At 40.5% G+C, this 22,296-nt stretch overlaps 1 protein-coding gene across 4 annotated transcripts in view; it reads right to left on the minus strand.

Moving 5' to 3' along the window:
• Positions 1 to 366: 366 nt before the first annotated feature.
• The window catches only part of CDC42SE2 (CDC42 small effector 2), a 144,869-nt gene continuing 122,939 nt past the window's right edge, over positions 367 to 22,296 (minus strand). For 3 of the 4 annotated variants that reach the window (XM_032425032.1, XM_032425030.1, XM_032425033.1), the window contains 3 exons: positions 6,875 to 6,976; positions 3,089 to 3,205; positions 367 to 2,673 (listed from right to left, as the gene is read on the minus strand). In XM_032425032.1, coding sequence (XP_032280923.1) covers positions 3,107 to 3,205; positions 6,875 to 6,976 — 201 coding nt within the window. In that variant the 3' untranslated portion in view covers positions 367 to 2,673; positions 3,089 to 3,106. Of the gene's footprint in view, positions 2,751 to 3,088; positions 3,206 to 6,874; positions 6,977 to 22,296 lie in introns of all 4 variants that reach the window. The other variant, XM_032425031.1, reaches the window with a different exon arrangement.

Raw genomic sequence — 22,296 nt, forward strand, 5'->3', positions numbered from 1 at the left:
AGCCAAACCTACCAGACCTATGCACGAGGTCCCACGCACTAAGGACTTTCTAACTGGATGTATTTGGTGAGTATATACATATTCTTTCTCCTAAGCCAGGGTTTCTCAACTGTGGCACTGTGACGTTTGGGGGCTGGGGGGGGTGCTCACCGTCTGCACCACAGATGGTTAGCAGGCCCCCTTTCCTCAAGTTGTGACAACCCAAACTTGTCATGTTGGAAATGGTCCATAACTGCCCAATACAGTAGCTCACGGCTTTTAAAAAGTGATGGTTTGTGCAAGAGAGTAATCTTAACTAAAAATACAGGAATGCTTAAAAACATGCTCTAAGTGAATGGAACTAAGAAAGGAAAAACCAAACCAGGATGGAAAGAAAACATTTATTCAATCAAAATCAATACTTTCTTTTAATATCTACAAGCCAACACTGAATGAACACAATGTACAAAAAAAGTATGCTTATATTATAAAAATATGTCAATTTTATCTTCTGGGTGCTGAGCAGAAGTCATTTTAAACAAAATCAAGGCAAACTTGCTCTCTATAATGAAACTGCTATAATTTAATAACAAAAGTGAAAGCTAGTATCTTTCTTTAAAGGCGATAATGCTGCATTGGAAATGCTGAACCCAATCACTATAGTGAACTTTTCTTATTGGCACCACTTCATGCCTTGCCTACATCATGGGAAAGCACCTCTTTTATAGAATGCAGATAATTAACAGAATCCAGGGCATTGGTTAAACCTTCATTCAGTTTCCCGTGCTAAATGTTAGCATGTATTTCAGCAAAGTACTAACAGTCAATCCTATTTATTTAGATTCAATGAGACACATGGCCCAAGAGTTACAATCCCGCAGATGATGTGGGGAAGCTGCCACCCTTCACACTCTTCAAAAGCCTCCCTAAAAAATGTGTGCCTAAGGTTCATATATTAAAATCTTTTGTCATTTCTTCTTGCATTTATTGGCACCTTCCTTGGCATATGTTCTTGCACACAGTGTGGCTACTGTAGGTCAGTTACACGCTCTTACCATGGAGGTACGCTCCAGTACTCACTGGAGTATTTGGTCCACACAGAAGATATCAATTAGAAAAAAGGAGTAAAATCAAATCATGAGTTCAAGAAAAAGGAGCAGGGCTCTCTGTATTGTGAATCCAGGAGTTACAGGACAAGTATAAAAGTTCCACTAATTTTAAAAGTCAAAATAGACTAAAGGGCATCACTATGGACAAGGCCCAGGAAATCCAATCTCTCTTGTAAGACCTCGTACAAAGCAGTGTCTGTGGCAGGACACAGACTCTGGCTGAGAAGAACAACACGGGTCCTCAGCAAATCCCAGAACGCTGTATCCACACAGTAAATTAAACTGCAAACTGCCTGTTTTTAAATTACTAAGCATGAATATTTCCTCGACAGATTCTCCCTGGGACTGACACCTACGAAGCCCCCAACTGCAGACACACAAGCACTGAGGAACCCAGCGCCCCACTGCCTTGAGTCAGTTCTATTCAGAAGCACTGCTTTCCTGGTTTGCCTCTATAAGCTATTTATCCAGTTACCTGGTTCGTAAGAACCTGGGACTAAGATGTGAAGAAAACAATTACTCACCTAATTTCTTAGCTGTCTACATTTTCACCTAAGTCCCATTTGCTGCATAAAATATTAATCCTACTAAATGTAGTTAGGACTGTATTGGACATAGGATTTAAACATTTTAATGAGAAACCATGCCCTCAGAGAGAAGAGAAAGTACTTACAGAAGTATCTGAAATACACATAATTTATGAAGAATAAACATTTTGGAGCCTGAGCAATGGTTTCTCACCAATGTCCTAACAAATCAAGTCATTATATTGCTCTGGGTTAACTTCCACTGCCCCAAAACAGGTCTGAATATGGAAAGGCCAATGACTCTGCAGTTAGTAGTACTGGCCAGGAGTTAACAGTTAGTGGAAACACATGGATCCCATATTAAAATAACAAGTCAAAACAGAATGAGTACACAGTGAGACTGGATGAAGGCATCACCACAACACTCTGATACACAACCACACCTGTTCACAAATACAGGTCCTCACTCTCAAAATAAATATATTGAACATTTACAACCAAATGAACACCTTATGAATGCCAGATTTTAGTTCTAAAAGAAGCTACAGGTTACCTTTGTGTGTGTGAAACTGACGTGACTTGGTGCCACAGCTAATCCCTCTCTAACGGCAGCAAGGAAACACTCATTCCTGGCCTCCCAGATGAAGCGACTCCATAAAGCATGCAGATACCGATTCTGCTCAAGTTTCAAACGAATAAAAATGATCATTGTGCTTGTGGATGTCCTACCTTCCAAAATATACAGAAACAGTGACAAATTAACAAAAGCAGGTCCTACCTTACCAACAAACTCATAAGGCAGAGGGCTGGAGATGGCAATAGAAACGTTTAAAATGGGAGAAAAATGCAAAATAGTGCTAGCATTCACAAAAAAGACCATGCTAAGATCAGATCCATAATCGATAAAAATGAAGCCACGATCCAAAGTCCGTGAGTCCAAAGGCATGCATGCCAGCCAAAGGAAATGCAGGGTTCATCTGACGACAGCTTCTTCAGAGCAGAACAAGAACGTCTCACTGGAGGAATCACAACAGGGTGAACAAGATGCCATCACACTTCTTTTTTGTATTTGAAAAGGAATCAACAACAACAAATTAAAGAAGAGTGAAAAGAGAAAACACAAATTCACAATGACCTATAAAACCAAAAGAAAAATCCAAATTATTTTTACACTTTGTCTTAATTTGTAAAGTTTATCATCAAAGATTTATCAATAATGCAGTCTAAAAAACATAAAGGTACTTCACTACACACGACATTCCCCAAAGTACCAATACTCAAAATAGGAATTTCATTCATGTTTAAAGAATGAAAGCCGCCTCCCCACATGGTTGTCTTATAGCCCTTGTAAGTGTTCTTCGTAAGGAAAAGAGCAACCAAAAACTACTATTCAAAGTGCCTACAACCATCCCCTGGAACACTCAGCAGGGTAAAGTATGTTTGCCCTTTCCGGTGTACGACCCAGGTACTCACGGGAGACAGGACTTGGGGCTATCCAGCCTTCGTATCCACAAGCTGCATCTGCAGGCCGGCAGACACCCCACCCCCGTAGCCCCCCTTGGACTGCATCTGGTTCTGAATGGAGCTAACCTAAAATAAGACAAAAACAGAACCAAGTCAAGAACCAGGGACAAGGCAACTGATTCTGGCCCTCAATGTTTTTAGCTAAGCAGTTTTGAGAAGGATACTTTCTATAGAAAAAAATTCTATTTTTATAGACTTAAATTTCTGATCGCCCTTAGGGAAAATGGTGAGGCTACTAAAAACACTTTTCAGCCCTCAACTCCCTCTCCCCACTTAGCAGCGACAAAATACCTGTTTTGTAATTCACAATGTACTTGGTAACATTGCAAAAACAGAAGTATACAGATCAACTCCAGTTCTTAATCTACAGACACCTCACATAGATGATCACCTCAATTACTGAGAATCAAACAAAAATAAATACAAATGAAATTGGACCAGCCAAAGATAAATTTTAAAGTCCCACGTGATAAAATTTACATACTTGATACAACCTTAAAGAATTGAAAGACTTGGAGGGTAGTCCAAATTTATTCATTGAGTCATTGTAACTCTGGGTTAAGTATTTATCCTCTCTAAAGATCTGTAAAAGAGTTAACGTGATCATCTCCCCTCCCCACCGAACAGGGCTATTTTCTGATGGGCTGTAAGGTTCTTCTCTTACTTGGTGGAAACAAAGGCAAATGAACTTACTGGCAAGCTGAGAAGTGCCCTTAGTGGACCAACATTATTCCAATCTTAGTTCATACCAACTAGCAGCAGACTGTGAGTAGGGAAGGAGAGAATCAGGCTAGGACGCTAGAGAACGGGGCCGTGAGGTGGAGCTGGGGGTGCTGACCTAACAGCGCCGAGTCAGAGCAGGGGCCATCTGCTCAACGGGTCCCTCAGCTGTCCATGGTTCCCCGGGGGCAGGGGCTGGCAACAACATCCACTAATTAATCTACTTAAATACTTACTGAGCACTTGATAGAAAACATGACGTGTGAGGTGTTTTCAATGGTGATCCTGAGTCAGTATGTTTAAGCAAAGCAGGTAAGATTTGCCTATTTTCTGAGCAAGGTAGGTTTAAATATATTCTAATAGAAAAGCAAAATATAAAATGCATAGCTTCTTTAGATCCAGAAGGGTTTCACTGACAACATCTCACTCTAGTGATATCACACGTGTTATGGCCTTATCTATACTCACATTACTCAAGTGACTACTTCAGTTAAAAGTATTAAAAAAAACACCTGAAATCTATAGGCCTATTTATTTTCAGCAACCTTGCTCGTCTGAGAAGGCTACAAGCATAAGCTATCAGTTCAAATTCATTTTCTGTTCAAGTAACCTGTTTTCTGGCACAAACTTGATTTTACCCAGATACCAAAAAATTTCCCACCTAACATGTTACTTTTCTAGATATATCAGGGCTATTTATAAAAAGTAACATTTTTGTGTTTTTACATAGTGCATTCATAATGTCATGCTGATTCTAAGCAAGAAATAAACTGGTTTTCCTCCAAAAGTCAATTGTTCAATTTCAAACTATAGAATTTGGATTTTCTAATGGATTACTTTTGACTGTATATATATTATATTTTAACACAGTAAGACTCTATTATTAAAAGAGTCATGGGAGGGTGCCTGGGTGGCTCAGTCGTTCAGCGTCTGCCTTCGGCTCAGGTCATAGTCCCGGGGTCCTGGCATCGAATCCCACATCGGGCTCCCAGCTCAGCGGGAAGCCTGCTTCTCCTTCTCCCACTCCCCCTGCTTGTGTCCCCTCTCTCGCTGTGTCTCTCTCTGTCGAATAAATGAATAAAATCTTTAAAAAAAAAAAAAAAGAGTCATGGGATTCTTTTCTAATAAGAAGTTAGTTTATGAAAGGTAATCTTGGGAAGAACAGTGTGTTTACAGGAAAAGAGAAACTCCCAAGTCATCTGCCCGTTCAGGAATCCAGTGTGGCAAGGCTGTCCCATCTGCATCGAGCCAGGTACCTCATACGTGGGGCTCAGTTCTTAGGACAGACTAACTTAAGGCAAGCTATTTCTGTGGATAAACAACATTTAGGTTTTGTCTCACTCTGTGCAGTACTATTATTGCACAGAAGAGTTCTCTCACCAAATCAGGCTCATACCAGTTACATCTCTCCACTAATGTAACTTGCAGGAAACGTGGGGATTACGTAACACTGAACCCACTGAACCTAACGCAAGTGCCTCAAGCAGCAACCCGGGGACATGTGTGAGTCAGAGGCTGCGCGTCACCACACAAACAGAAAACCTCTGAGAGACACACTGGGTTCTAACGAGCTCAAACACTTCATAAAAACACCTATTCCGTAAGCAGAGCAGGCTGCCTGGACTCGGCAGGTAGACTAACAGCGGAGGGCCTGTCTGGATCCAGCTCTCAGAAGGCGCAGACATGGATGCCCTGCAAGAGACCGTCCTCCAGTCCTAGCTAAACTGATGGCAATGAGAGTCCCCTACATCCATGAAGGGCTCCTAGTGCAGACAAAACGCCTAAGAGGAATTTTAAAAGAAATCCTGAAATGTACGTAAACAGTATTTAAAAAGTTAAATACCATGAACTAAAAATTTAATTCATTCTGGAGTTTTAAAAAACGTGAAATGGGGAAAATTCATCACATATAATAAATTTGAAGCCATTCACTCTACTTGTATGTATTATAATAACCCTGTTGACAAAAGTCCTAGGTTCTCATTTGGTCTTTTCATTTCATGCTGATCCAGGAAACAAAGCTACTGAATTGTATTTTGACAGCAACCTGACACCTCTTACATTTCCACAAAAGCAGTGGAACAAAACAAAGTACTTTTCCTACAAATTTAAAGCAAACAAGCAGTTTCCTTTCAGGAAGCTACACATGTTATTCCTTTGCTTACCTAGTAACTGATGTGACAAACTTCTTTGCCGTATCCAGGATATCCATCTACCTATTTTAAAAGTCTCCGCTCTCTTGTTAAGTCTTTTGTTAATTCTGTCCAGTAAATAAGTATACAATGGATAATTCTGTATTTATAAAAACCTTACTGATTTTCTGGTTCTAAACACTTTAGAGATCATTTAGACACATCTGTTTACTTTAGATTTGGGGGAAAGAGGCTCGCGATACTTCGTGGCTTACTACTTTAGGGCAAAAACGAGGCAGAGCCCTGACACCCTCACTTGGCACTGCTTCTATTATAGCACACTGTTTTGTTAGATGAAAATTAAGGAGTAAACGAGTTCAAGTGAGTAAATCTAAAGTGTTTTGAAATTCACTGAAATCTCTACAAAAGAGCAAATGTACACAAGTATTTACATTAGTTATGAATAAATCACAAACATTCTAATAAGGCTAGTCTTTTATAAGGTAAATGCAATAAATATGTTTGCAGAAGGCAACTTAATGAATTTAAGAAAAAAGAAATTAAATATTACTAACAGGCTGACATCCACATCCCTTTGCAAGGAGACAGGAGAGCCAAAGGGCTATTAGCTATCATTCTAAACTCAACACCTTTTAAGTATTTTTTCAGGAGAAAGGTAGAAATATATGCATAGTTTAGCAAATTAGAGGAGAGAATAATTTTTCATTGCTCATTTTCTTCTACGTTCATGTTATGTATTTATATTCAGTGTCTACAAATTCACTGACCACTGTATAATCTTTAAGAATATATGTACCTGTCATACAGGTGACATAGGTCTATGCCCCAAGACCCCATCTGCATCTTCCACCAATATACTTACTGAATTCATTCCACTGAATAGGTCTCCCGATCCTACATGAGCCGTGTGCACAAAATTTGTTGGCTCTCCAATCATACTTCGGTCAATCCGCCGGCGCCTTTTCTAAAATACAGGGAAGAATGTGTTGAGAAATGATTTTATTAGCAACATACTTACTCTGTTGGATTTATTTACTACGGATGAATGATTTTAATGACCATAATACAATTTCCCCAGGACATCAAGATCCCGACATCTTGACTATCAGGATTACCTCAAGAGAGAGATATGCACACACACCCACAAAATGATTGGTAAAGCAAAACAACAGGTTATTATTTAGAACTGAAAATACATTATTTGGCCTAGCTTTGGCTATTGACTTATTTGTATAATAACTATTTAGGTTTTATTGTTTTAAAAAAAATAAGGTAACTGTAAAATTATCACCAGTGACCCTTATCGTTAGCAAAGAATACAGTGTGATCTGAGTACAACACTCTTGATGTTAACATCACTTTCTAGGTTTCATCATTAACAAACTGACATTAGGGGCACCTGGGTGGCTCAGTTGGTTAAGCATCTGCCTTCAGCTCTGGTCAGTGGGGCGTCTGCTTCTCCCTCTCCCTCAGCCCCTCAACCCCTGCTTGTGTTCCCTCTCTAGCTGTCTCTCTGTCAAATAAATAAATAAAATCTTAAAAAAAAAAAAAAAAAAAACCTGACATTTTGATGGTTTTTACTTAGATTACACCCCCACAACCATTCCACCCTAGAATGAATTGGCTGCTCTGTTTGGAGGAAATGTGGTCCCAATCCATTCACTCTTCTCTGGTCTGAGCTGGCTGGGCATGAAACCCTATCCAAACTCAGTCAACTAGGCTGGGGCTTAGTGACCCCTCCTAATTTCTGACAACCACCTCTTACAGGGTACAGAGTACTTCTGCTACCAGCTGTAATCCTTGCCTCACCAATATGCCCATTCACCTCATTTAGAGGGAGTTCCTTACCCTGCTGTTTCACTGATCATGAGATCCTTCCAGAGACAAAGGTTATCTTCAATCAGTCCCACGTTTTCCATGACCCCTTAGATACTGTGAGCTAGCTGAGAGGGAACACTGCACTGCTGGCTTCGTGTCCTAACACCAGGGCTGCTTCTCCCCCTTTACTTCCCTTTGAACAATATACTCTGTGTCTACCGCTACTGAAATGCTGGTATAATCCTGATAAATCCTAAAAACTTACCAAGACAGACCCAAGTGACAGCACCTCAGGATTAAAACACAATTTTCTACAAAGCCACCAAAATGAAGAGTTCATACATTAATTTCAGAAGCCAACATACATTGTTTTACTGTCCTCTAGCTTTTACGGCTGCCATTCAGGATCCCAAAAGAAGCCCAAGTTTCTCCTTAGAAATGGTTATGCTCATCCTCACAGCCCAACGACAGACAGTGGGCTATCTCCAAGTTCGTTGGTTTCTCCATCCAGTGCATCTATCTGAACACAGGTTTTACTGTATCTTGGAGAAGTTTTCTTCTATTATGTTTTTATAATGCTGCTTGTGTTTCTTTCTGCAATTTCTGTTTCACTGTTAGATGAACAGTGGATTGTATTTGTGTATGTGTGTATAATCTTCCAATTTTCTGATATCTTTATCCAATATTTTTATTTCTCTTTATAGTTTTGCTATTATAGAAAACTAACTTTACTTGATCTTCTTCAGGAATCCACAGATTTTTTTCTTACAGACCAAGACAGTAAATAGGCTATTCCGTGTGTCGTAGCTTCAACTCCACTGTAGTCCTTGGGGCACAAAAGCCGCTACAGACAAACGCATAAACAGAGTAAGGGCAGTTCCGCTCCGGTGAGCACTTACTCATGGAGACACGGAGCAGGCTAGATGAGGCCCACAAGCAGTAGTTTGGAGACCCCAGCTCTAGAACACTTATTTTTTCAGTGGTAGCTACATACTATTTTTCAATTACAGTTATTTTTTTCAGAAGCTCTGTTATGAAATGACATCACCACAGTATTTTTTCATCTCTTTGAGAATTTGTATTACAGGTTTTCATTTTCCCTCTCAAAATGCTTGACCGTATGAATTACAGTCTGTAACACTTAACAGCAAAATACTCTCATTCATTTACTTGAAGCCCCTCTTTCAAGGGTTGATAAGAAATTCAATCATTCGGGGGCGCCTGGGTGGCTCAGTCGTTAAGTGTCTGCCTTCGGCTCAGGTCGTGATCCCAGGGTCCTGGGATCGAGCCCCGCATCGGGCTCCCTGCTCAGTGGGAAGCCTGCTTCTCCCTCTCCCACTCCCCCTGCTTGTGTTCCCTCTCTCGCTGTGTCTCTCTCTGTCAAATAAATCTTAAAAAAAAAAAAAAAAAAAAAAGATATTCAATCATTTGTTTGGGGCCTTGCTCCCTAATTATAGAAAAATTTCAGGTTAAGAAGGTGTCAGTAAGACGATCCAGAACCTTTGTCTATGCTTTTCAATTTTTCTATTTGTCAGCACAAGGCATGGATTTCTTGCTATCTTCTATGTTTTTACTTCAGGTGCTCCAAAGGTACCTCAAACAGACTCCATGCCCCTCAGCACAGACTCGACACCCACAGCATCCTTTGACTGGGGACACCCATACCAGCAATGCACTGGTTCCCACAGACTCTCAGTTTACCTATTTCTACCCAGTCCATTCAACATACTTCCCTTCATACTATTCTCTTCTAGGATAACACAGCATAAATGAACTGTAAGAAGCAAAGCTACCTTCTCTTTTCTAGGATTAAGGTAAGGAAAGAAGATGCTAACAGCAGTTTTGTGCTTTTTTTTCTTCTTGGCTATACTGTTACATTCCATTGAATCTGCTTTGTTAGAAAGCTGTGTGTCCAGGCCCATCCAAATGTATCTTCACCATCAAAAGATAAGAATTTTCGGGGCGCCTGGGTGGCTCAGTCGTTGGGTGTCTGCCTTCGGCTCAGGTCATGATCCCAGGGTCCTGGGATCAGGCCCCGCATCGGGCTCCCTGCTCGGCAGGAAGCCTGCTTCTCCCTCTCCCGCTCCCCCTGCTTGTGTTCCCTCTCTCGCTGTCTGTCAAATAAATAAATAAAATCTTGAAAAAAAAAAAAAAAAGATAAGAATTTTCTCAATATCCGGGCTGGACAAATTGTTGGGGTTTCTTCCCCAGTAAGCCCCTCGACTGACAGTTAAACAGAAAGACTTCTAGCTTCTTGGCACCCTCCACACAGCAGGAAAGGGTGGATGGCTCCAGTTGAAGAAAAAGGATAGCAGTGACGTTCCAGGGGATAATGGCATCTATGGGCCTGAAGACCTTTCCTCCTCAGGCCTCGTGCAACAGGTCCTGGTGGCAGAGGGTGCCACATGGCTCAGCCAGAAGGGCCCCCTCAAACAGGTTAAGGGATGGGCACATTTCAGAGAGTAAGATCTATTCCACAACACTGGGAGTCTTGACCATCCCTTGCCCTGTGAACACACAGGAGCAACTTCTCAAGTTCTATCTTTGTAATTTCCTCTGGACGGGTGTGTTCAGGGCTTAGCAAAAGGCTACACTTGGCCCACATCTCCACATTAAGTGATTTATTCTAACAATTGAATTACTGAAGGAAGATGTTGGGGGCGAGGAATCACCATGGGGCACTCAGGCCACCACCCAACTCCCCAGAAACGTTTCTTGAAAGGAACTCATGAATGGATCAGGTTGTTAATCAAAATCAAAGAATATAACAAACATTCTGAATACTGAGGAAGGATGTTCCACAGAGACTACTCTCATACTGAAGGGCAAAGGACAGATAATTTGTAAATCTGAGAACAGTGAATACATTTTAACTTCAACTTAGGGAGTCAGGCTTTCCCCTTTCACCTTGTAAGGTTTCTTCATGCTATTAACCTGACACTGATTTAAGGTACAGAGGTTGAAGCTTTCAGTCCTTCCCCTTCCCTAATGACAAGACAGGTTGTTTCTTTGTTTGGTTTTTGTTTTGTATTTTAAAGATCTGAGAGAGAGAGAGAGAAAGAAAAGGAACAGGGGCAGAGGCAGAGGCAGAAGCAGACTCCCCGCTGAGCAGGGAGCCTGATGCAGGACTCAATCCCAGGACCCCGAGATCAGGACCCCAGCAGAAGGCAGACGCTTAACGACTGAGCCCCAGGCGCCCTGTGACAGGCTGGTTTTAGAGGCCCGTCCAGGCCAGTCCACAACAGCTACAGCTTGCACGTGGGCTGGAGGAGCCAAACAGGCCACTACAGCAACGCTGGTGGAAAGAGATTACTTGGATTCAACTACAGGCGCTGAGGTGGAAAGAACTAGGTTGATTTAATTCAGCGGGTCAAATCAATAGCATTTGGTTGTTGCCTGGATGTGAGAAGTAAGGGAGCAGCAGAAGTTAAGAAAATGCACAGATTTCCCATCTGAGAGGAATGTACACAATTCACTGCGGCAGGTAACACTGGAAGAGGGGCCGGGCTTTAGGAAGAAGATGAAAGAGTTCAGGATGCACTGAGCTTGAGTTATGTCTGAGACATCCAAGTGAAATTATCAAGAGGGCCAGCTGGATACATGGATGTAGGATTCTGACAGAGGCTAAACTAGACAAAAGAAATCAAGTCTCACCAGCACAATAAAGAAGGAAAGTACACAGAGGGACCCTAACGTGGGGTGGAGAAAAATAAGCCATCAAAGGAGGCTAAAAAGAAAATGCCTGGAGGGGTTAGGCAAACACAGTTGAAAGCGAGTGAGAGGTCAGATAAAGACCAAAGGAGTGCCTGTGGAGGGGAAAGAGTGGAGGACTTCTGAGGGGCCAGACGAGCGTGCAAGAGGCAGGAAATGGAGTATCGAACACAAACAACTGGACACAGTCTGGCCGTCTGGACAGGGTCAAGAAAGAATGGGCTGAGCTGAAAGAAGAGGAAAAGAGGACTGAATTTTTCCCTTTAAGATGAGAAAGACTTGATTTAAGCTTAATTTCTGATAAGATCCAGTGAAAGAGTCTAAAAGTAGAGAAAAATAATCATCAACACGGTAATGTTCCAGGGAGGGTAGGAGGGGCAGATCCAGACAGAGGATGAGATGTTCTTTGCGTTTGTATTATAACATTCTTAACCTAGATGCTAATAATTACCTATTTGAAAATACAAAAATGTACTATTTTTCAGTCACTACGGACACTTAAAGAATAGGACACTTCTGTGGTGTGCTGTATTAAGAATACAAGACAGAGACAAGATTTACATCATGGGCAAACAAGGGGAATTCCAGAGTTGGGCCTCTGCAAAGAAAAACAGGAAATGGCGCACTCGCTCTGATGCGTATTAACTGTTGTCAGTAGCAGTCATCGTTTTTCCTGGAAACATACTTTATTCTTTATAGGGTACTCTATTAAGAATGTCAACCTTCTGAATAATTCTCGCCATCCTTGAAATACTGTTATTCTGCATAAGGTCAAGGATTATAGTTTTGTTAGCGAGGAGACGAGAGAAAATGTCTCTTCACATTTACTCAATGTCAATGATCCCTCTTATTAAAGCAGTTTAATCTTAGAGATACATACTGAAATAGTTTTTTTTAGATTTCATTTTTAAGTAAGCTCTATACCCAACAAGAGGCTCGAACTCATGACTCGGAAAGCAAGAGTCACCAACAGAGCCTGCCAGGTGCCCCATACTGAAGTATTTTGGGATGAAATGTGATGTCCAGATTTTGCTTTAAATTCTCCAACTGGGGGGAAGGGGGTCACAGGTACAACAGGATGCCCCCCACCGACAACCTCTGAAGCTGGGTGCTACATACATGGGAGGGGGAGGGTTCTCTTCCCTCTATTTCTGTGTATATTTGGTAATTTTCCTAATAAGTTTTTCAAAATAAGTTTTTCAAGATTTGAGTTTTCTCCTACTCTTACAACTTTATACAAAAACCTAATAAGTGTTGCTTACTAGTAAAAACTGTGTGACACGAGAATGAATAATCAAACAATTTCTGATTTCTACCAGAACGGAGTTTTGTCCTTATTCCTTCTGATACAATTCTAAAATCATTCCCTATCCACTTCCTGTCTTCCTCCCAAATGTATTAGGAGATATATTTTAAGTTTTTGAAAACTACCCTGCAGAGCCACCATAGGATATTTGGCTAGCAGCTATAGCATCAATTTAGTTGGTGCCATTCATGCGCATCATTCATGCTTTCCCATCACAGGTTTCTTCTCTGAAAATAAAATTATAACTGAAAAACAAAAATGGCTTAAGCAGTAAGGCCCAGGGGCAAGGTGTCCAGTGTACTCAGAGCTTCCACAAGATTTCTCTACACTTTGCTCTGCTCTGCCCTCCTGTCAGGTTCAGTCTCAGGCTGGTAGCCAACAGAGCTGCAGCAAATCTAAGGCCTTCCATCTGTGTTTAAAGACATAGAGAAAAATAGCACTTACTAAAAACAAGGTAAATTTCCCCTGAGGTCTCCACAAAACTTCCCCTGGCATCTGGGTTCTAAGCCCTGTCTTGAACCAACCCCTCTCATCCAGAGAATGTCTTCCTTGAGCCAAACTCTTGAGCCCAATCACTGCTGAAGGCCAACACCCTCTGACAAGCAGCACAGACCTAACCAGGGATCACTGTGGCTCCTATACAAGAGAGGAGGGGGAATGGATGCTGTGCCATAATGATAATATCAATCTAGGCATCTGTTGTGAAACCTTAAAATTACTAGTCAAATATTTATTTCCAAAACCTGGAATGGCGCCTGAGTGGCTCAGTCTGTTAAACGTCGGGACTCTTGATTTCGGCTCAGGTCATGAGATGGAGCCCCGTGGCGGGCTCGGCGAGCTCAGCGGGGAGTGTGCTTGAGATTCTTCACCTCCGTCCTTCCCCACGTGCACATGCTCTCTCTCTCTCTTGCAAATAAATAAATCTTTAAAAAACAAACAAACAACCTAACTCTGGAACGTACAATTTAGAGAAAGGATTAGTCAGGAGATTCTTCTTCCAACAGATCCCTCTTCTCTGGTTTCTCACTTATCTCTCCTGTCTACTACTTCCATCTTTGTACTATTTCTACTTTTTTGGGCTGGAGACTATACATTCAACTGCTTACTGACAAATCCAGAGGACATGCAAGCTTCCCGAGTCCAACACTGAACACATAACTTTCGTGAAGCCCATTCCTCCTCTCCAGTCCCTGTTTGGTAAACAACATTTCTGCCAGTATTTCCAGCCAGGTTGGAGGGCTGTCCCTCACTCACTGCTCCTTCTCCCTCACACATGATCACATCCAATTAGCAAAACATCCTGTGGAGTCAGCCCATTTCCTCTCCTGGGCCCCACATTAGTGTCACAGCCTTATTTCAGGCCCCTAAGCCTCTCACCTGCATCTCTGCAGGAGCCCCTCACTTATTTGCTTCCAACCTCCTTTCTCCTTCCAGTATGCTTCACCCTGAATCTAGACGTACCTTTCTCAAGTACAAAACCGACTGTGTTACTCACCCATTTCAAATCACTCAGTGGCTTCCCAAAACTTCTAGGATAAATTCAAAACTCCAGAGCCTATGGAAATTCTGTCTCTCTCACCAACTTCATCTTTAACTACATTCCTTCAAGCAGTCTAAGCTTTCATCTGCTATTTCAAGTTCCCTACATACACCGTGCTCTTCCAGAACTCTGCCTGGAAGAATCTTTCCTACTGCTCTTTAATTTCACTAACTCAGGCCTGCCTCCTCTATACCCTCGAATCTGGGGTTACTCCCCCTCAGTATTCCCGGACTGCATGTTCACCTACCAAAGTAAAACTGACATCTCACGCTGAATTTAAACTGTCCCCTGGATGGTAGATGGGCTCCTACACAGGCAGCCACATAAAATGTGAATCCACAAGGGCCAGCACCCTAAAAGGCGCACAGCAATTTATCAATAAACTTTTTATGAATGAATAAATTTATGAAGTAATAGTAATAGTGTGCAGCCCAACACAGTGCTTGAACTCATGACCCTGAGATCACGACCTGAGCTGATATCAAGAGTTGGACACTTAACCGAATGAGCCACCCAGGCACCTCAACAATTCATGTTTTTAAGGCATAATTTTTCAAACACACTTCTGCAGCAATATAAATGCTCCCTGCCAAAATAAATTCTCCAACTTCCTCAGTTTTCTTCAATATTAACTAAGTATAGCTTCTAGAAAAATAGTGATTACTTAATCACCTAAGTGATCACTTAAATCACTTAACTTAAAAGTTAAAACTTCCTCCAGGACTACTGTCTGGGCAAGTTAGTGCGCAAACACAGGACACTTCAGAGCAATTTAGGGCCAGGTCCCACAGGGTAACAGGAGGCTTTAGGTAAAAGCACAGGTAGGTACTTCTAGAAATGGACACAGGGAGTAGAAAATGAATGTGCCAGGGTGCCTGGCTGGCTCAAAGAGCATGTGACTTGATCTCGGGGTCATGAGTTTTGAGCCACACATTCAGTGTCAAGATTACTAAAAAACAATAAACTTAAAAAAAGAAAAAAAATGAATGTGCCTGCCATTTGGAGCAGCGAAAAGAGCTGGTACCTTCAGGCCATAAGACAGCATCACTTACACCAAGGCAGCCTAAGTAAATGAAGAACTGAAAAAGAAAGGTACGCTACTGACTTAACTTGGTGACCTAGACAAAGTATATCCCCACCTATGTATTTTATCAAATAAACCCATGATTCCCAGCAAATACCCAAGGGCCCCACACAGTATTTTCAATTTGAGGGAAAAACAATGATACTCAACTTATGTAGGATACTGTATGAACTAGTAAATCAAGAGAATTCAAAATTTCAACATTATGAAAGAGAACTTCAGCTACATCCACTGTGACTTCAGTGTGTACTTTCTAACTGATTAAGTTCTTCTTTCCAGCTTATCTCTTAACTCAAGCAAAAGACTCTGCAGAACCGAAACTACTCCCTGAAGCAATAAGGACTGAGCCGGCAAGACCCGTGTGACTGACTCCAAGACAATGATCAACTTGACCTTCACTGCCCACCTGCACGCACTCAACAACCTCTGTCCCACATTTTCCCTATATAAACCTGGAGGCATTTTCGGCACTCTGGATAGTCTTTGAGATGTTAGTCCACTGTCTTCCCGGTGCTGGGACTCACTGAAATAAATTCCTTTTAGCACCACTAGTCTATCTGTCTTTGGATTTTGTCAGCGGCAAATGGCGAGGCCTGGTCTGTTTGAGACTGCTAGATCCAGGTGCTCTTGCCGCCCTCCACTCTGGCTACAATGAGAGCATCCACTCTTTTTAATGGCACATCTCTCCAAAGCAGTGCTTCCCATAGTTGCTGTGAAAATAATCCAAGCACTGTACAAGAGAAAACATGGACCTAGAAAAGAGGGTAGTGGTCTTCATTCTGATTCCATGCTTTGAGGAGTTGTGTAATACCTAACAGGCACACAGCTTATAAGTCATTGTGATTATATCAGAATGAAATAAAAATTTATTTTTTCTTTTAATTTGTTATATTTTTAAAGTCAACCAAGATGTTAGGACATAAATGTTTATTGCATTGTCTGCACAAAACTAGTTACCACATCTGTAAAGAACTTCTCTTGGCCTAGAGATGCCATGAAAAAAGTTACTCAAGTGTTAAGGGCACCAAAAACACACTCTGGGAGTCTCTGAAGTAAGTTATTATTTTTTTTTTTTTTTGAAATATTGACAGTATAACTAGGCAACAGGCATTTCTAAAACAAATAGTTATTTTTTATGACACTATTGACATTGATTCCCTGGATACATGAGGTGCCTCTGAGGGGCCTCCAACTGTCCAACTAGTTCATATAACAGAAAAAAACAGAGTAACAAAAGCTGTAATATAAAAATGGATTTGACATTCTTTGTAGAAAAGGAAAAGTGGGTCTTCGCTTACACAAAAAATGAAAATGACTTTCATAGTAGTAATGTCAACCAATGCCTTCACCCCAAACCTATTCCCACTTAGCAACTGGCCATCACTCCTTAAGACCCAGCTCAAACTCAATCTTGTAAGTTGTGGTCACTGGTTATTTCTTGATCCGAGCATTCAGAGAACAAGGCTCATGTTTCTATTACAGCACCTAAAAAAACCATTATAATTTACGTATAGTTTGATTTTCCTACCATAGTAAGCACTCTTTTAGGACCACAGCTGTGCCTGACAAAAATCAGACGATAAATGACTGCTTCATGAGTATAGGCCTGTAAAGAAACAGTGTCAGCTCAGTTCTCTAAAACCTACTGTTCTTATCCAGTATCCAGACCAAGTATTTTTTAAGGACCTATTTTATATGGAAGATGTTTAAAAGGGGGTGGCGGGGGGGGGGGGGGAAGATGCAAATTCTAGTGGAGTTTAATTTCCGCGCAAAAAATTCCCCTCTGCCTCACAATAATGCTGCATCCTATAGAGCTCAACTGGTATCACTATTTTAGTTTTATATCGGGTAGAACCTCAAAAACAGTTGTTCTCAAACTCTGTGTACATCAGAATTCTTGGAGAGTTTGTTAAAATGCAGGTGGCAGAGCTCTACTTGAAGAATTTTAAATCCAGCAGGGTTGGGGAAGGGCCAGGAATCTGCGTGTCTAAACAACAGTCCAAGTGATGCTGATGGCTCAATGGTTTAGAAATAGTGGCTCTAAAGACTTACAGTTGCATATTTTAAAATGAATAATGGGTAATACTTACACATCTTACTACATGCCACGCACATTTCTAAGCACTTTAAACACAAGAACTCAATTGCTAATACCTTGAATAGCAGTATGTGATGTTTTAATACTGCCTTCAAATCTCAGTGCCTCTGGCAAACTCTCACTTAGTATCTTCACGTTTGCTCGAGTCCATGCTTTATACTCTCACTTGTTCACCTGTTATACTCCCTGAATAAAATATTACAATTTTTGTTCTTTTTAATTACTTAGAATGCCATTAGGTTGAATAGTTTTTCTCACTAAAAATAAACAACTTTATAACAACCATGCCACCAATTTTTTTTTTAACCAATAATTTTTATCAAACAGAAGAGGCTAGGGGCGCCTGGCTAGCTCAGTCAGTAGAGCATGAGCTCTTGATCTCAGGGTCTTCAGGTTGAGTCCCACATTGGGTTTTATTTACTAAAACAGTAAGTAAATAAATAAAAAAGAGAAAAGCATAATCACTGTAGCAACACGGAGGAAACACTTCTGAACCAGCCATACCCTCTGGCTCAGCAGAGAGGAGGCAGACACAAACTCCCATCTCCCAGTCTTTCCCTGAAAGAGACCTATTTGCATACTTTAAAAGCTACTGTCTGAGTATCTGGCTACTACTGAGGCTGCATCTAGGTGCTAAGATCCTCCTCTTTAGGACACTGAAAGGTCTTGGCACATCCTCAAGGACTAGGAAACCACTAACAAAGAGGTTATATAACCACAAAGTTTGAGAGAGAACCAAGAACTTGGGCCAGGCTGAAATGATAAACTTCAACTTCTACACAAGACCAGTCCATCATGACTGGGAGAGGTGGCTCTTATATAACGGAGAGAAACCAACAGCAAGTCAAGGAAAATGAGAAAAGAGAAGAATATGTTCCCAACAAAAGAACATGATACAACTCCAGAAACATACCTTAATGAAATGAAGATCAGTGATTTCCCTGAAATCACTAAGTAATTTCAAAATAATGGTGATAAAGATGCCCACTAAGGTCGGGAGAGCAACACATAAAAAGAGAAACAATTTCAAAAAAGAGAAAATATAAGAGCATACCAAAGAGAAACCACAAAGCTAAGGAATAAAATAACAACTGAGAAGTTCAACAGAGTTCAACAAAAAACTAGCTCAAGTGGAAAAGAGGATCAGCGAATTTGTAAGATATCCCATGTTCATGGATCAGAAAAATATTGTTAAGTTCCTATTATCCAAAGCAATCTCCAGATTCAACACAATCCCCATCAAAATTCCAGTAGCATTTTTCTCATAAATAGGACAAAGCATCTAAAGTTTGTATGGAACCCAAAAAAGAACCTTGAGCAGTCAGAGCAATCATGAAAAAGAAGAACAAAGTTGGAGGCATCACACTTGCTGGTTTTGCACTATATTACAAAGCTATAGTAATCAAAACAGCACAGTACTGGCATAAAAACAGATACAAACATGAATGGAACACAAAAGAGAGCCCCCAAGTAATCCGAATCCCATATATGGTAAATTCGCTTACATCAAAGGAGCCAAGAATACAGAAAAGGGAAAGAACATGGTCTTCAATAAACAGGGCTGGGAAAACTAGACAGCTAGCTACATGCAAAAGAATAAAATTGGACCCCTAGCTTATATCATACCCAAAATTCAACTCAAAATGAATTGAAGGCTTGAACATAAGACCTGAAACCATAAAACTCCTAGAGGAAAACATAGGAGATAAGCTCTTGGAAATTGGTCTTGGCAGTAATTTTTTACATTTGACACCAAAAGCAAAAACAACAAAAATAAGTGGGACTGCATAAAACCAAAAACCTTTTGCACAGCAAAGGAAACTATCAACAAAATGAAATGGCAACCTACACAGAATGAAACAAATTATTTGCAAATTATTTATATAAGGGGCTCATATACAAAATACATAAAGAACTCATACAACTTAGCAGCCAAAACCCAAACAACCTGATTAAAAATTGTGTGGAGAATCTGAACAGATACTTTTCCGAACAAGACATATAGATGACCAACAGGTACATAGGAAGGTACTCAACATCAGTAATTATCAGGGAAATGCAATTCAAACAATAAGATATCACCTCATGCCTATTAGAATGTCTATCATCAAGAAGACAAGAAATAGCACATGTTTGCAGGAATGGAGAGAAAAGGAAACCCTTGCACACTACTGGTGAGAATGTAAACTGGTATAGCTGCTATGGAAAACAGTTTAGAGGTTCCTAAAAAAAATTAAAACTACCATGTGATCCAGCAATTCTACTTCTGGGTATATATATCCGCAGAAAACAATATCACTATCTCAAAAGGATATGTGCCCTCATGTTCACTGCAGTACATTTATAATAGCCAAGAGGCATGGAAACAACCTAAGTATTCACTGATGATGGATAGACAGAATACAAAAATGTATTATGCATACACATGAATATTACTCTGCCATTAAAAAAGGAAGGAAATCCTACCATTCACAACAACATGGATGAACCTGGAAAGAGGGCATTATGCTAAATGAAGTAAGTTAGAAAAAGACAAATACTTTATGATCTCACTTATATGTGCAATCTTAAAAGACCAGACTCACAGAAACCGAGAACATACCAGTTTTTCAGAGGCACCTGGCTGGGGTGGGGGGGCGAGTAGGGGAAATGGGTAAAAGTAGTCAAAAGGTACAAACTTCCGGGGCGCCTGGGTGGCTCAGATGGTTAAGCGTCTGCCTTTGGCTCAGGTCATGATCCCAGTGTTCTGGGATCGAGCTCCGCGTCGGGCTCCCTGCTCAGCGGGGGACCTGCTTCTCCCCCGCCCTCTGCTTCTCCCCCTACTCATGTTCTCTATCTCTGTGTCTCAAATGAATAAATAAAAAAATCTTAAAAAAAAAAAAAAAGGTACAAACTTCCAGTTACAAGATATTAAGTTCTGGAGATGTAATATACAGCAGCATGGTAGATGATCTAGTGTACAGCATAATGATACTGTATTGTGTACTTGAATGTTGCTAAAACAGTAGATATTAAAAATTCTCATCATAAGAAACAAACATTTGTGGCTAATGTGAGCTGATGGATATTAGCTGGACTTATTATGGTAATCACTTTGCAAAAGTAATCACTTTGCAATACAGCTGACCCTTGATTAACAGGAGGTTTCAACTGTGCAGGTCCACTTATACATGGATATTGTCCAATAAATACAGTATGGTCCTATCAATGTATTTTCTCTTCCTAAAGATTTTCTTAATAATATTTTCTTTTCTCTTACTTTATTATAAAGATACAGTATATAATACATATACAAAGTATGTGTTAACTGTTTATGTTATCAGTAAGACTTCTGATCAACAGTAGACTATCAGCAGTTAAGTTTTAAGGGAGTCAAAAGTTATACATGATTTTCGACTGTGTGGGGTATCAGCCTCTACCTCTGCACTGTTCAAGGGTCAACTGTGTATACGTACATCAAATCTATTACACTGTATACCTTAAACGAATATAATGTTATATGTCAATTATATCTCAAAATTGTAGGGGAAGAAAAGAGCCATTCCTACCTCATAGACTGGAAATAGCTCCATGTTCTCTTGTAAGAATTACCTCTAACCATTTTCATTCCTTACCTCTGGACCTTAATCAAGTTTTCTACAACACACTTCAAGTGTGAGTCATGGTTTTATTTGAATAATGATCTGATAAATCATAAGCATACCAGGATAATACAGAGGTCTTATATACATATTTACAGGTATCACGATGATTCTGACCTACCCAATCGGGGGTGAAAACCGTATGAATAAACTGTGTAAGATAATACAGGAAGCCTCTTTTATTCATTCTCTTTGATAGCACATTTATTTAATAAATATGGCACAAAACTCAAAAGGGCTTACCAGACCCTAGCTTTGCTAAAACCCTGCCAAAGGTATATAACTAGCATTATGGCTTTAGCCTTCTTTTACTTCTTCACTTCTGTTATTCTGTCAATGTGAAATAGTCTCCAGGTTTATTCCAGTATTTGGTAAAGAGATACAAGTTTCTGACAGTAAAGCTATCATTTACCAAAAGATAAAGAGTTGTTTTTTACAATTCCATATCCTTAGCTCCTATTTTACTGATTTGGGTAACTTCTTTTTTCATACAGTAGCTTAGGGTATTCCAGACCTACAACAATTTTTTTATTGTTCTTAAAGGATTTGAGGCAGCTTTTTAACATGTTTACCAGAATGAGTTATAGATACCCAAACTGACCAAGTGAGAGTTATCCTTGTGCATAAATAGACATAATTTATAGTGGACACATGCCATTTCTTTCTGCATACTTTTTGTTCTGGAAACACCAGTCTCCTTCCTTTCCTTTCGGGAAATCACCTCTTCCCAAACCCAACCATATGATTTTGATAGGCTGCCAACGACAACAGTCCACAGCCCTGATTACAAGGGTGTGCACATGACAAACTGCACCAGAATCCTTCACTGGGAAGGACTAACGCAGACAGAAGCCCTTTGTTCCTCATGGTTGTTAAACTGAGATGAAGAACCTGAAGTTGAGGGCAACCATGTTTCCTATGAAGAAAAACACTGACCTCCAGTCAGAAAGTAAGATGCCAACGTGCCAAGAATCAAGAAAGCGACAGAGCGGAATCCTACCAGTGCCCCAGGTCCTGGATACAGAAGTTTAAGAAGCCAGATCCAGCTTTCCCATGACTGGTAATACAGCTGATAGAACCACCTGG

This window comes from Phoca vitulina, unplaced genomic scaffold (genome assembly GCF_004348235.1).
Source record: "Phoca vitulina isolate PV1807 unplaced genomic scaffold, GSC_HSeal_1.0 scaffold32, whole genome shotgun sequence".
NCBI lineage: Eukaryota > Metazoa > Chordata > Mammalia > Carnivora > Phocidae > Phoca > Phoca vitulina.